Source organism: Neoarius graeffei, chromosome 3, assembly GCF_027579695.1.
Source record: "Neoarius graeffei isolate fNeoGra1 chromosome 3, fNeoGra1.pri, whole genome shotgun sequence".
Classification (NCBI taxonomy): Eukaryota; Metazoa; Chordata; class Actinopteri; order Siluriformes; family Ariidae; genus Neoarius; species Neoarius graeffei.
In genome coordinates, this window is record NC_083571.1 from 109,149,133 (window position 1) to 109,161,177 (window position 12,045).

General features: G+C 42.5%; 3 protein-coding genes across 7 annotated transcripts in view; 1 reads left to right on the forward strand and 2 right to left on the reverse strand.

The window, feature by feature from the left end:
* Positions 1-2,305, reverse strand: part of cpsf2 (cleavage and polyadenylation specific factor 2) — a 48,554-nt gene extending 46,249 nt beyond the window's left edge. The window contains exons 1-2 of one of the 4 annotated variants that reach the window (XM_060917866.1): positions 2,243-2,305; positions 1,553-1,725 (exon numbers count right to left, since the gene is read on the reverse strand). In XM_060917866.1, coding sequence (XP_060773849.1) covers positions 1,553-1,701 — 149 coding nt within the window. In that variant the 5' untranslated portion in view covers positions 1,702-1,725; positions 2,243-2,305. Of the gene's footprint in view, positions 1-1,552; positions 1,726-2,050; positions 2,127-2,153 lie in introns of those variants that run through there. The other 3 variants (XM_060917864.1, XM_060917865.1, XM_060917867.1) reach the window with 3 other exon arrangements.
* A 163-nt stretch (positions 2,306-2,468) lies between these two features.
* On the forward strand, positions 2,469-7,335 carry LOC132883825 (NADH dehydrogenase [ubiquinone] 1 beta subcomplex subunit 1-like). The gene is made up of 3 exons (XM_060917868.1): positions 2,469-2,691; positions 5,447-5,591; positions 7,184-7,335. The coding sequence occupies exons 2-3, from the start codon at positions 5,452-5,454 to the stop codon at positions 7,218-7,220; spliced, it is 177 nt and encodes a 58-aa protein (XP_060773851.1). The 5' UTR covers positions 2,469-2,691; positions 5,447-5,451; the 3' UTR covers positions 7,221-7,335.
* Positions 7,336-9,821: 2,486 nt separating this feature from the next.
* Positions 9,822-12,045, reverse strand: part of riox1 (ribosomal oxygenase 1) — a 70,542-nt gene continuing 68,318 nt past the window's right edge. For both annotated transcript variants that reach the window (XM_060917870.1, XM_060917871.1), the window contains exon 15: positions 9,822-10,039. In XM_060917870.1, the coding sequence (XP_060773853.1) occupies positions 9,971-10,039 (69 nt within the window). In that variant the 3' untranslated portion in view covers positions 9,822-9,970. The remainder of the gene's footprint in view (positions 10,040-12,045) is intronic.

Consider the following 12,045-nt stretch of genomic DNA (forward strand, 5'->3'; position numbering starts at 1 on the left):
ATTGTTAATCAAGTTGTACATGCCCGCACATAACATAATCCTATGCGTCTAAAGACTTGTAGGCACGAAGTTTTTCGTCGGTGTACACTGAAGTCTGGTCCGGTACGAGTATATATCTGGCCATTGTATACCAGGGAACTGACTAACATCGTCCGTCCACTCTTTAATTAAATACGGATCCGGTAGGCGATGTCCACTTGTTAGAGTTAACTTATTTATGTAGCATTCTCAATCTTGTAACGACAATTGTTTGGCATAATCTGACAGCTCATAAACTGTGGGTGGTAGAAATGGGCAACTGGACTTGCTTGAAAATTCTTGAAAACGTTTCACCTCTCGTCCAAAAGGCTTCCTCAGTTCTGTCTGACTAATAGGGAGTATCAGATATTTATCCTCTCCTGGCTCAGAATCAGAATCAGAATTCTGATGACCAGCTCATCTAAGGTGTCATTGAGGCATCATGTTGGTGTGGGTTGCTGGAGGCTGGGTGTGAACGGCGAGTCATTAGGGTGATCAAAGGATTGCCCGTTAGGGTGATCAATGGCAATCTGACTCTCTCTGTCCTCCTGTGAGTCCCCGAAATTCTGATACTCCCTATTATGGCCCTTTTCCACTACCCTTTTTCAGCTCACTTCAGCTCACTTCAGCCCGACACGGCTCGCGTTTCGACTACCAAAAACCAGCACGACTCAGCTCGCTTCAGCCCTGCTTAGCCCCTAAAACTCGCACCGTTTTGGAGTGGGGCTGAAGCGAGCCGAAGCGAGCCGAGTGAGGCTAGGGGCGTGAGCAGACACTCCCCTGTGCACTGATTGGTGAGGAGGAGTGTCCTCACATGCCCACACACGCCCCGCGAGCGCGCTGGGATCTGTAAACACCGCAAACCCGGAAGAAGAAGAATTACGAATTACGAGAATTTCTGCAGCCTTTATGCGCCTCGCCTCATCTATACGCTCTTGCCAGTATCTGTTGGCGTTGTCGGTGACAACAAGCCACAGCACCAAGACCAGCAACACTAACGACTCCATGTCCTCCATGTTTATTGTTTACTATCCGGGTCGTGAGACTACCGCTTAAAAGCTCACTGATGTCACTGTTTGCGCTGCTTAACGACATCACCTGACGTCCACCCACTTTCGCTAACTCCACCCAATGTGTCCACCCACTTCCAGCCAACACGGTTCAGCGCGGTTGTAGTCGAAATGCAACTCCAACAGCCCCGCTCAGCCCGACTCAGCACAGCACGGCACGGCTCAGCCGCGTTTGTAGTGGAAAAGCGGCATTAGTCAGACAGAACTGAGGAAGCCTTTTGGATGAGAGGTGAAACGTTTTCAAGAATTTTCAAGCAAGTCCAGTTGCCCATTTCTACCACCCACAGTTTACTATGACCTGGACGATTGAGAATCTTCACAGACTGACAGCTCATAATGCCGGTCCATGGGCAGCGCCATTGTTTCTGGGTCCAGGCTGCGCGCGCATCCTGGCAACGGTCAGTTTGTTTACAAACATGCGAAGGGGTCTATAGCATATTTGACAATAAAGTTGACTTAAGTACCTTTTCATAGCATCTATGATGTCCATGGAGAAGCTCTCGTCCCAGCCACAGTCCAGCAGGAAGCGGAACTCATCCACCTGTAACAGGTAACACAGAGCAGACTCCTCCTGCACCCCAGACACAGCAGTCAACTTGATGATGGACGTCATCTTCAACACTGAGATCTCTCACACCTAAAACAAGGAGGGGAGAAATGAGAGGACACGCTTGGCACACTTATCTCACCACCTCTACTGAGTTCTTCTACACCAAATACCTTCTCACTATCTCCACACACACACACTGTATTTTCTTATATAAAACTCTGGCACCCTGTGCTCCTTCAGCTATGTGCTCAAAGGTTCAGTTTGCTTTGTCATAGAGACAAGTTTCACAAACCTGACAAACATTTTAACAACTAGCTCAAACCCTTAAAACCTTAAACACTGGACTCTAACACCTGTATACATCTGTTTAAAAACTGACCAGTCCATTTTGTTTACTAGCATAACAACTAACCAGTTTGAATTCAACTCCAACGTGACGTCGCTAACAAAGCTAGCAAACTAGCTAACTGAACTGAAACCTAACTATTAAACAATAACCATCAATAGTAGCATACCGGGCAGCGTGCTAAATTTAACTTAGTGATTTCGCATAAACGTACGTCCCAACAAATGTTTATAAACTTGACCATCATTGTTTATTCACACTTTTTGGAGCCACACGGCTCACACGTTCTTGCGTTTCAGCCATTTTGTAGCCGAATCCTAATTCGCGCCTTATCACACATATAGGGCACTAGAAAGAGTGGAGAAGTTATTTTTATACACCCTATGCAGTGCGCATGTCTAGGAAATAGTGAGCGGTTTGGAACGCTGCCCTTCTGCTATTGCCGCTACAGTCCGGTGGCTGTCAGTGGTATGTACCATTATAATTCCCTAGGGATGGTTTAAAATGTTTCCGAAAACACTTCATAGCATTGAAATGAAGTTTAAACTATAATACTTTAAATCATTATATTTTGTTGAATTTGGTATGAGTCGTTATAAAGGCTGTTTGGTATTAATAAATATAGTTGAAAAGCGCTATTTTAGAGTTGGTATGGTCCAATGACCTCAGCTTGAGAAGCCTGATAGCAGTAAGCGAAGCTAACAACGGTAAGTTAAAATGACCTTTAATAGCAATGTACAAACAAATAAACTTGACACAGATATTCGGATATCAGTAGTTTTTATATGTTATAGTAGTTTTTTGTTGAATTTATGAACAAAGTAGATACTTTCTACTTGAAAATCTAGGATTTTAGCTGAATTAGCCGAGTTGTTTGCTAACTAACTAGCTTCTTAGACCTGTGTGTGTGTCAGTACTGGGATTTTCACTGTAATTTATTTTTTAATTATATTCGTAGTATTTTTTTCATCTTTTAGAGGGTTTTTTTAGGTTAAATCTGAATATCTTTACTTCCTATTACTATTCTGTTTAGACAGTGGAGTAGCTAAGCTAACTGACCCCTACAGCACACTGTACAGATTTCCCTTACTAGATTAAACTTTATTATAATTGTGCAGAGTACAAGTACAAAACCAATGAAATGCTTTTAGTATTTAACCAGAAGTGCAAAATACAGTATTATTTACAGATAAGTGCTAGAAGTAGAATATTTCTGCATAAATATGACCTAAAACAACATCAGCTTTTCACACAAGTCTTAAAAGTAGATAAAGAGAACCCAGTTAAACAAATGAGACAAAAATATTATACTTGGTCATTTATTTATTGAGGAAAATGATCCAATATTACATATCTGTGAGTGGCAAAAGTATGTGACCCTTTGCTTTCAGTATCTGGTGTGACCCCCTTGTGCAGCAATAACTGCAACTAAACGTTTGCGGTAACTGTTGATCAGTCCTGCACACCGGCTTGGAGGAATTTTAGCCCGTTCCTCCGTACAGAACAGCTTCAACTCTGGGATGTTGGTGGGTTTCCTCACATGAACTGCTCGCTTCAGGTCCTTCCACAACATTTCTATTGGATTAAGGTCAGGACTTTGACTTGGCCATTCCAAAATATTCTTCTTTAACCATTCTTTCATAGAACGACTTGTGTGCTTAGGGTCGTTGTCTTGCTGCATGACCCACCTTCTCTTGAGATTCAGTTCATGGACAGATGTCCTGACATTTTCCTTTAGAATTCGCTGGTATAATTCAGAATTCATTGTTCCATCAATGATGGCAAGTCGTCCTGGCCCAGATGCAGCAAAACAGGCCCAAACCATGATACTACCGCCACCATGTTTCACAGATGGGATAAGGTTCTTATGCTGGAATGCAGTGTTTTCCTTTCTCCAAACATAACGCTTCTCATTTCAATCAAAAAGTTCTATTTTGGTCTCATCCATCCACAAAACATTTTTCCAATAGCCTTCTGGCTTGTTCATGTGATCATTAGCAAACTGCAAACAAGCAGCAATGTTCTTTTTGGAGAGCAGTGGCTTTCTCCTTGCAACCCTGCCATGCACACCATTGTTGTTTAGTGTTCTCCTGATGGTGGACTCATGAACATTAGCCAATGTGAGCGAGGCCTTCAGTTGCTTAGAAGCTACCCTGGGGTCCTTTGTAACGTCGCCGACCATTACAGACCTTGCTCTTGGAGTGATCTATAGCTGTGTTCACATATATACCGGTACAATAGTGGTATAACTGTATCGATACAAAGTATACCGGTACAGTTTAGTGCATCTGTCCACACTAGCGAGAAATGTTTGCGGTTTTCTTTCACGGTAGTTGAAATGCGTGTGCGCAAAATGTTTCCGTGGTTACCGAGTAACTAACTTCCGAGAATATGGCGGATGAAACAACGTGTGTGTGCTTTTTGTTGTCAGTGTACAGTCTGTGTTTCTGGTGGCCATTTATTCAGTCGAATCATATAAAACGCGCGAGGCAGTTGAGAAAGAAACAAAGAAAATGAATCTCCATTCTTCACTATTTTATTCAGCGAAGACATCGATTGAGGTGTGTGACTTTGTGCATGCGCATTATATTTGTATCGATACAGAACTGCTTCATCTGTCCACATTACAGCGAAGCACTACAGTACCAATACTGTACCGGTACGAAACCCATACATTTGTAGGTTTCGTACCGATACAGTTATACCGCTACAGTACCAGTATAGTTGCTAGTGTGGACAGGTGTTGCGGTACGAAAGTAGTATCGTATCGGTACAAAATCCCGAGTGTGGACAGGGTATTCGTTGGTCGACCACTCCTGGGGAGGGTAACAATGGTCTTGAATTTCTTCCATTTGTACATAATCTGTCTGTCTGTGGATTGGTGGAGTCCAAACTCTTTAGAGATGGTTTGTAACCTTTTCCAGCCTGATGAGCATCAACAACGCTTTTTCTGAGGTCCTCAGAAATCTCCTTTATTCGTGCCATGATCACAACACGTGTTTGTGGAAGTGTAAGATCAGACTTTGATAGATCCCTGTTCTTTAAATAAAACAGGGTGCCCACTCACACCTGATTGTCATCCCATTGATTGAAAACACCTGACTCTAATTTCACCTTCAAATTAACTGCTAATCCTAGAGGTTCACATACTTTTGCCACTCACAGATATGTAATATTGGATCATTTTCCTCAAGAAATAAATGACCAAGTATAATATTTTTGTCTCATTTGTTTAACTGGGTTCTCTTTATCTACTTTTAGGACTTGTGTGAAAATCTGTTGTTGTTTTAGGTCATATTTATGCAGAAATGTAGAAAATTCTAAAGGGTTCACAAACTTTCAAGCACCACTGTATTAGTTATGTTATATGATTCGATGTCACTGGACCTTTTACAAATTTTAAACACCCCAGAGTGAGATCTGATATTTTCATGTGGTCAGTGAGAGTATCTGTTGTTCCAGGCATCATGGTGAACTTCGCAGCGATGGTGCGAGAGCACTGGGTGAACGTCCTGGTCCCACTGGGCTTCGTCATAGGCGTCTATCTGGACAGATGGAATGATCAGAAACTGACAGCATTCAGGAACAAGAGTGCATTGTACAGTAGGTGTGTTTCATACAGGCACTGTTGAATCGTGTTCACAGAAATGACCGAGATGTCCAAGTATCAAAAGTCGAGTCTAATTTTAAGGAGATGATGATTATGTGCCAGAGCTAAACTGCCCTCATGTGTGGCTTAGGGCTGAGATTAGACAGCAGCTGTACTGTACTTTTAAAGTGCTGATGACACGAACATGACTCTATGCAATTTCTTAAATAAACTATACAACATGGCAAACATGTTAGATTTCTGTTATAATTACGTGAAAAGAAGCTGTTGTTACGCAAATATCCAACTTTTAATTGCACAGCGCAAGAAAACTGGGTCCGTGGCTCGCGGCCATGTTGTGACGTCAGCGGAAGAACACGCTGCGGTTCACTGGCTGTTCTACTCTGGTTCTACTCAATGGAAATGGCGCATGAAAACGCCGGTGAACTCTCTAGTGCTAGCTCTTCCTCTTCTGGGAGTCTAGAATTGTGTTGATCTCTTCCGAATAGAATCTATGATAGCCTACCCTCTTTACCCTTTGCCTCTCGTTGCTAGGCGGCAGTTACATGAAAGCCACAAGCTTTCACAAGCAAATACATGACTGATATCACGCCGACTTTATGATTACATTTATGATTATCATGTAGAATCTATAGCTCTACATACCTTTATCTTATGTCGTTTCACAACACATGTTCTGACAGGAGGACTGTCTTTGGATCCGGCGTAGCTACTAGTAGACCCCCTCCGGAATACTGGCAGTGTTGCCAGATTGGGAGGTTTCCCGCCCAGTTGGGCGGTTTCAAGTGCATTTTGGTGGGTTTTGAACATATTTTGGGCTGGAAAACTTTTTCGTTTTCCAGCCCAAAATATGTTCAAAACCCACCAAAATGCACTTGAACCTGCCCAACTGGGCGGGAAACCTCCCAATCTGGCAACACTGTGTAGGCACTGCTGATGGTAGTAACACACGTTTGTGCTGAACTGAACACCCAAGAGATTCTTTTAAGCTGGGAAGGGTGTCAAAAGAATCCAAATCGAAGTGTTCAGAGCACAGGACGGATGTTGGTGAGGGCTCCCACTTGTCACGAGTGCGCCTGACTTGCTTCACCCACTTCACATGCAGCTCGGGATCTCTGGGAAACTTAAATAAACTTACCCCATCCTTGTGGGTTTTGGAGCAAAAGCCAGCAACACAATGCGAAGGCATAATAACTATATATATAATAATGTATAATAATGTCTAATAAAAATACTAATAATGATAAACTGAACACCTGCCGCATCAACAACAAACTGGTAAGTTAGGAGGAAGGTTCTTTCGCTGACGTCATATAGCTCCTCCTCCTCTTTCGTCTCCTGGGTGCTGCAGCCCCGTCAAATTTGCCCAAATAGCCGCGTTTTTTATCATAACTTGTAAAATAGGCGCCTTCGTGAATTAATATATGGATCATCGGGAATCACTTTTTATGTTATAAAACGTCGCCAAAGATGTCAAAAACGTGTCATCAGCACTTTGTGACTGGATCACTAGTGCAAGGTGTAAAGGCCGATTTAAAGCAACCCTAATGGAATGCTGATTCAACCCACATGATGCTCTGTCGTTGCAGGGAACTGAAGCCTGGTGAGGAATACACCTGGAAGTGAAATCTTCCTCTTCGTATTTATTGGACTTCCTGTTCTCTTAATTCCTCCTTTGTAATCCTTAAAACTAAATGAGTTTTCAATAACATTTGTGATGTAAAATATACTGGTACAAAAAGCACTGTGTACTTGTACTACTTTCTCTTGTCTCGCAAGCGGCATCATTTAGGTTCATATGTTGAACTGAAACACTGTAGAAAAGCACTGGACTAATACTTTTCCATTTTATTGAAAGGTATTACTGGTTTATTTACCTCTGTCCATCTGAAACACCTTTTTTCTCAGCAACTGCAAATCATAGCCACTTGCTACCAAACTTCAGCTTGGGGTTCTATACTGTGTAGACCATTTTCAGGTCTGTCACACATCAACTTCCTAATCTATTTACGAAACATATAGCGTGGATTTACAAAGTTTTCATAACATTTCTCAGCAACTACAAATCACAACTGCTTGATATTTGGTGCTGAGCTTCAGCTTGGGGTTCTATACCATGTATACTGTGTTCAGGTCTGTCGCACATCGACTTCCTGGTTACTAACTGAATGTACAGTGGTGCTTGAAAGTTTGTGAACCCTTTAGAATTTTCTATATTTCTGCATAAATACGACCTAAAACATCATCAGATTTTCACACAAGTCCTAAAAGTAGATAAAGAGAACCCAGTTAAACAAGTATATTACATATCTGTGAGTGGCAAAAGTATGTGAACCTTTGCTTTCAGTATCTGGTGTGACCCCCTTGTGCAGCAATAACTGCAACTAAACGTTTGTGGTAACTGTTGATCAGTCCTGCACACCGGCTTGGAGGAATTTTAGCCCGTTCCTCCGTACAGAACAGCTTCAACTCTGGGATGTTGGTGGGTTTCCTGACATGAACTGCTCGCTTCAGGTCCTTCCACAACATTTCCATTGGATTAAGGTCAGGACTTTGACTTGGCCATTCCAAAACATTCACTTTATTCTTCTTTAACCATTCTTTGGTAGAACAACTTGTGTGCTTTGGGTCGTTGTCTTGCTGCATGACCCACCTTCTCTTGAGGTTCAGTTCATGGACAGATGTCCTGACATTTTCCTTTAGAATTCGCTGGTATAATTCAGAATTCGTTGTTCCATCAATGATGGCAAGCCGTCCTGGCCCAGATGCAGCAAAACAGGCCCAAACCATGATACTACCACAACCATGTTTCACAGATGGGATAAGGTTCTTATGCTGGAATGCAGTGTTTTCCTTTCTCCAAACATAACGCTTCTCATTTAAACCAAAAAGTTCTATTTTGGTCTCATCCGTCCACAAAACATTTTTCCAATAGCCTTCTGGCTTGGTCACGTGATCCTTAGCAAACTGCAAACGAGCAGCAATGTTCTTTTTGGAGAGCAGTGGCTTTCTCCTTGCAACCCTGCCATGCACACCATTGTTGTTCAGTGTTCTCCTGATGGTGGACTCATGAACATTAACTTTAGCCAATGTGAGAGAGGCCTTCAGTTGCTTAGAAGTTACCCTGGGGTCCTTTGTGACCTCGCTGACTATTACACGCCTTGCTCTTGGTGTGATCTTTGTTGGTCGACCACTCCTGGGGAAGGTAACAATGGTCTTGAATTTCTTCCATTTGTACACAATCTGTCTGACTGTGGATTGGTGGAGTCCAAACTCTTTAGAGATGGTTTTGTAACCTTTTCCAGCCTGATGAGCATCAACAACGCTTTTTCTGAGGTTCTCAGAAATCTCCTTTGTTCGTGCCATGATACACTTCCACAAATGTGTTGTGAAGATCAGACTTTGATAGATCCCTGTTCTTTAAATAAAACAGGGTGCCCACTCACACCTGATCGTCATCCCACTGATTGAAAACACCTGACTCTAATTTCACCTTCAAATTAACTGCTAATCCTAGAGGTTCACATACTTTTGCCACTCACAGATATGTAATATTGGATCATTTTCCTCAATAAATAAATGACCAAGTATAATATTTTTGTCTCATTTGTTTCTACTTTTAGGACTTGTGTGAAAATCTGATGTTTTTAGGTCATATTTCTGCAGAAATATAGAAAATTCTAAAGGGTTCACAAACTTTCACACACCACTGTATTTACAAAACATACACGGTGGATTTTGACACTTTCAAAATGACAGTTTACCAGGATGCTATTTGAAATCCCTGGGGAGAGACACTGCTCTTTACTTACTTGTTTCAGGGTTAATTATTTGTCAAAGTCAACATTCATAGTAAGTGTCCTATTCCTTTGATTGCTTGCATTCTGATATAAGCGAGAGCGGGATGGATACGCAAGTGAGCAGTAGCTCACAGTTGATCTTGTTTCATACGACAGTCAGCTACACAGCCGTATAAACTCCACAGCCTCTGAAGTACACAAGTTTCATTCATGTTTTTTGCAAAAGTTCTTTCTACTGACTCACTGATGCTGAGCTCGTCTTTGCAATGAGATACTCGCAAATAATTACTGGTTCGAATGTCACATCTAACACTTCACTACAGATATAAATATTTGCAAAATTTGTATCCCAAGTTCAGAAGAGAATATATATTTTTTATAATCCATCACAGATGAACAGGCATTTTAATAACGAGTCACAAAAACCTTCTGAAGATAAATTGTTTACTCCAAAGGTGTAGATATCAAACAGTCAATTCTGACTTTTAATCCTGATCCCAATTTTTCCAGAACCAGGAAAAGTGGAAAAACAAAGACTTGTCCTGGGCAACAGATTATGGCAAACAGATGAACTCTTCAGTTTGTGGTCAAAGGTTCGGGTGTGTGGATCAGTCCTTTCGCAAACAGCATCTCTGCCAAGGACACCTGCAGAACGACAGTCACAAGAACATCGACTTTGTTTACACATGGATTATATCCATCCATCCATCCATCCCACATTTAAAGCAGCGATTGATGAGATTTAAAATGGAACAAAAACACTATCCATCTTTAAAGGTCCCATGGCATGGTGGTTTGTTGATGCTTTAAACGGGCTCGTGGAGGTTTCCGGATGTTATATCCGCAGCCTTTCTCGAAATGAACCCTCGGCACGTAAATATAGCCTCCTGGGAGAAAGCCCCATTTCAGTGCTTTTCCCAGTGCGTCGTTTTGCTAATGAGAAGCAGGAGGCGGGGAAGGGTAGAGGGTGGGGGCGGGCCATGGGGGGAGGGGGAGGGGCTTGACCAAGCTGCGCGCACACATACTCGCTGCTATCAGCGCCTGTAGCCACGCTGCTAAGACAAAACCCCGTTCTCCCTCGGACTCCTTTCGTAAACTCAACGTGACACAGAGAGTGAGAGTGTTCGGAGTGGTAGTTTACGAACGTATAATACCCTAGGCTTGAACACGCACTCCATAACCAAAGAGGATAGAAGCAGCAACTACAACAACATATCGCTTATCCAACAGAAGACATGCATTGCGGAGCAATAGTCAAACATAAGCTCATAAGTTACAGTCAATTTCCAGACTAAACTCAGTTTAACAGAGCATGCTGCATCATCTTTAGTTTTGTAGCGCAGATTACCTGGCTAACTGCAGGAAACGGTTAGCTGCACAGCTAATGTAGCCATTGCTAGGCTAACACACCGATTTTAAAACACGGCAAAACGACTTAACAGTTATACACTTACTTGTTCGGTGTTTGTGGCTGATGCGGCAGGGATGCTTGGTACGGACCCAGGCTTCAGTGACAGTTGATGTGCAAAACCTGCCCTGTACTGTCCCAAGTTGTGGAAACATTCATCAGGAAAATGCTTCCGACAAACATACACCGTCTTGGGTAGACTCGACGGCGTATTATTGAAGTAAATAAAATTAAGCCACTGCGTCTTCAGGGGCTCTCCCGTCGGCAGTAAAAACAGACTCTTTTCTGTGTTGTCACATCCATGTACAGCGCAATTTCCATGTTGTTGTGTCCTCTATGGTCTCCTCACTACAACTGGGCGGGGCAATCCATACGGTGGGTGGGAATCCAGAGGGGGGGCGTGGGGATCATCTCCCTTGCTGATGTAGTAAAGGGAAGAGCTTATCAACGCGCCGTTTTGACGCGCCATTCTCAAATGTTGGGCATAGTTTGGTTTACACATTATGACATTTCTAGCCACTGGGGTGACTTAAGAAGGTCAGAGGAACTCATTTTAACGTTAAAAAACTCAGAAAGTGAAAATTTCATGCCATGGGACCTTTAAAAACAAATTAAAAATAAAAGGAACAGTGGATAGAAATGGCACAGATTCAATACTGCTATCAGGCCAGTGCCAGCTAAAAAACGGTGGATCAGAGAAAACGTAACAGATATTCGCTCTTCTAACATATGGCAAATGCTAGAACTGGAAAAAAAGAAATTTACTTCTGGAACTGGAAATGTCAAAATATAAACGAGACGTGTTTCCCCCCCCCCTTTTGTTAGGACTGATATTATATTTAGTGTGATTTGCAAAGTGATTTTTTTTCCTCCAAAAATAAGAGTTAATCTGTTAGTTTAACGCGTCAGTCGAGTAACCTTCTAGCCAGTGTAGTGTTGAGCAGTTGCGTCAGCGAAAGCCGACGCGAGCTTACCCATGACTTGGTGCTGTTAGCGCAGTAGTCCAGTTACCTTCTAGCCGGTGTAGTGTTAGCGAAGGCCAATGCTAGTGCAGTCAAGCTGAATATTATTTCTTCCCTGTGTAATTGACTTAGTTACTTGACACAAAACTGCTGGTGACCTTCTACCGGTCAGCCATTGAGAGCCTGCTGACCTATGCGGTGTCAGTGTGGCACTCAAGCTGCACAGAAGCAGACAGAAAAAGACTGCAGAGGGTGACTAACACAGCACAAAAGATCATAGG

Excerpts from the sequence above, each read along its gene's own strand:
- LOC132883825 (XM_060917868.1), top strand. The coding sequence starts at position 5,452 with ATGGTGAACTTCGCAGCGATGGTGCGAGAGCACTGGGTGAACGTCCTG. Across the intron at positions 5,592-7,183 it reads AAGAGTGCATTGTACAGTAG|GGAACTGAAGCCTGGTGAGG; the intron begins GTGTGTTTCATA and ends CTGTCGTTGCAG.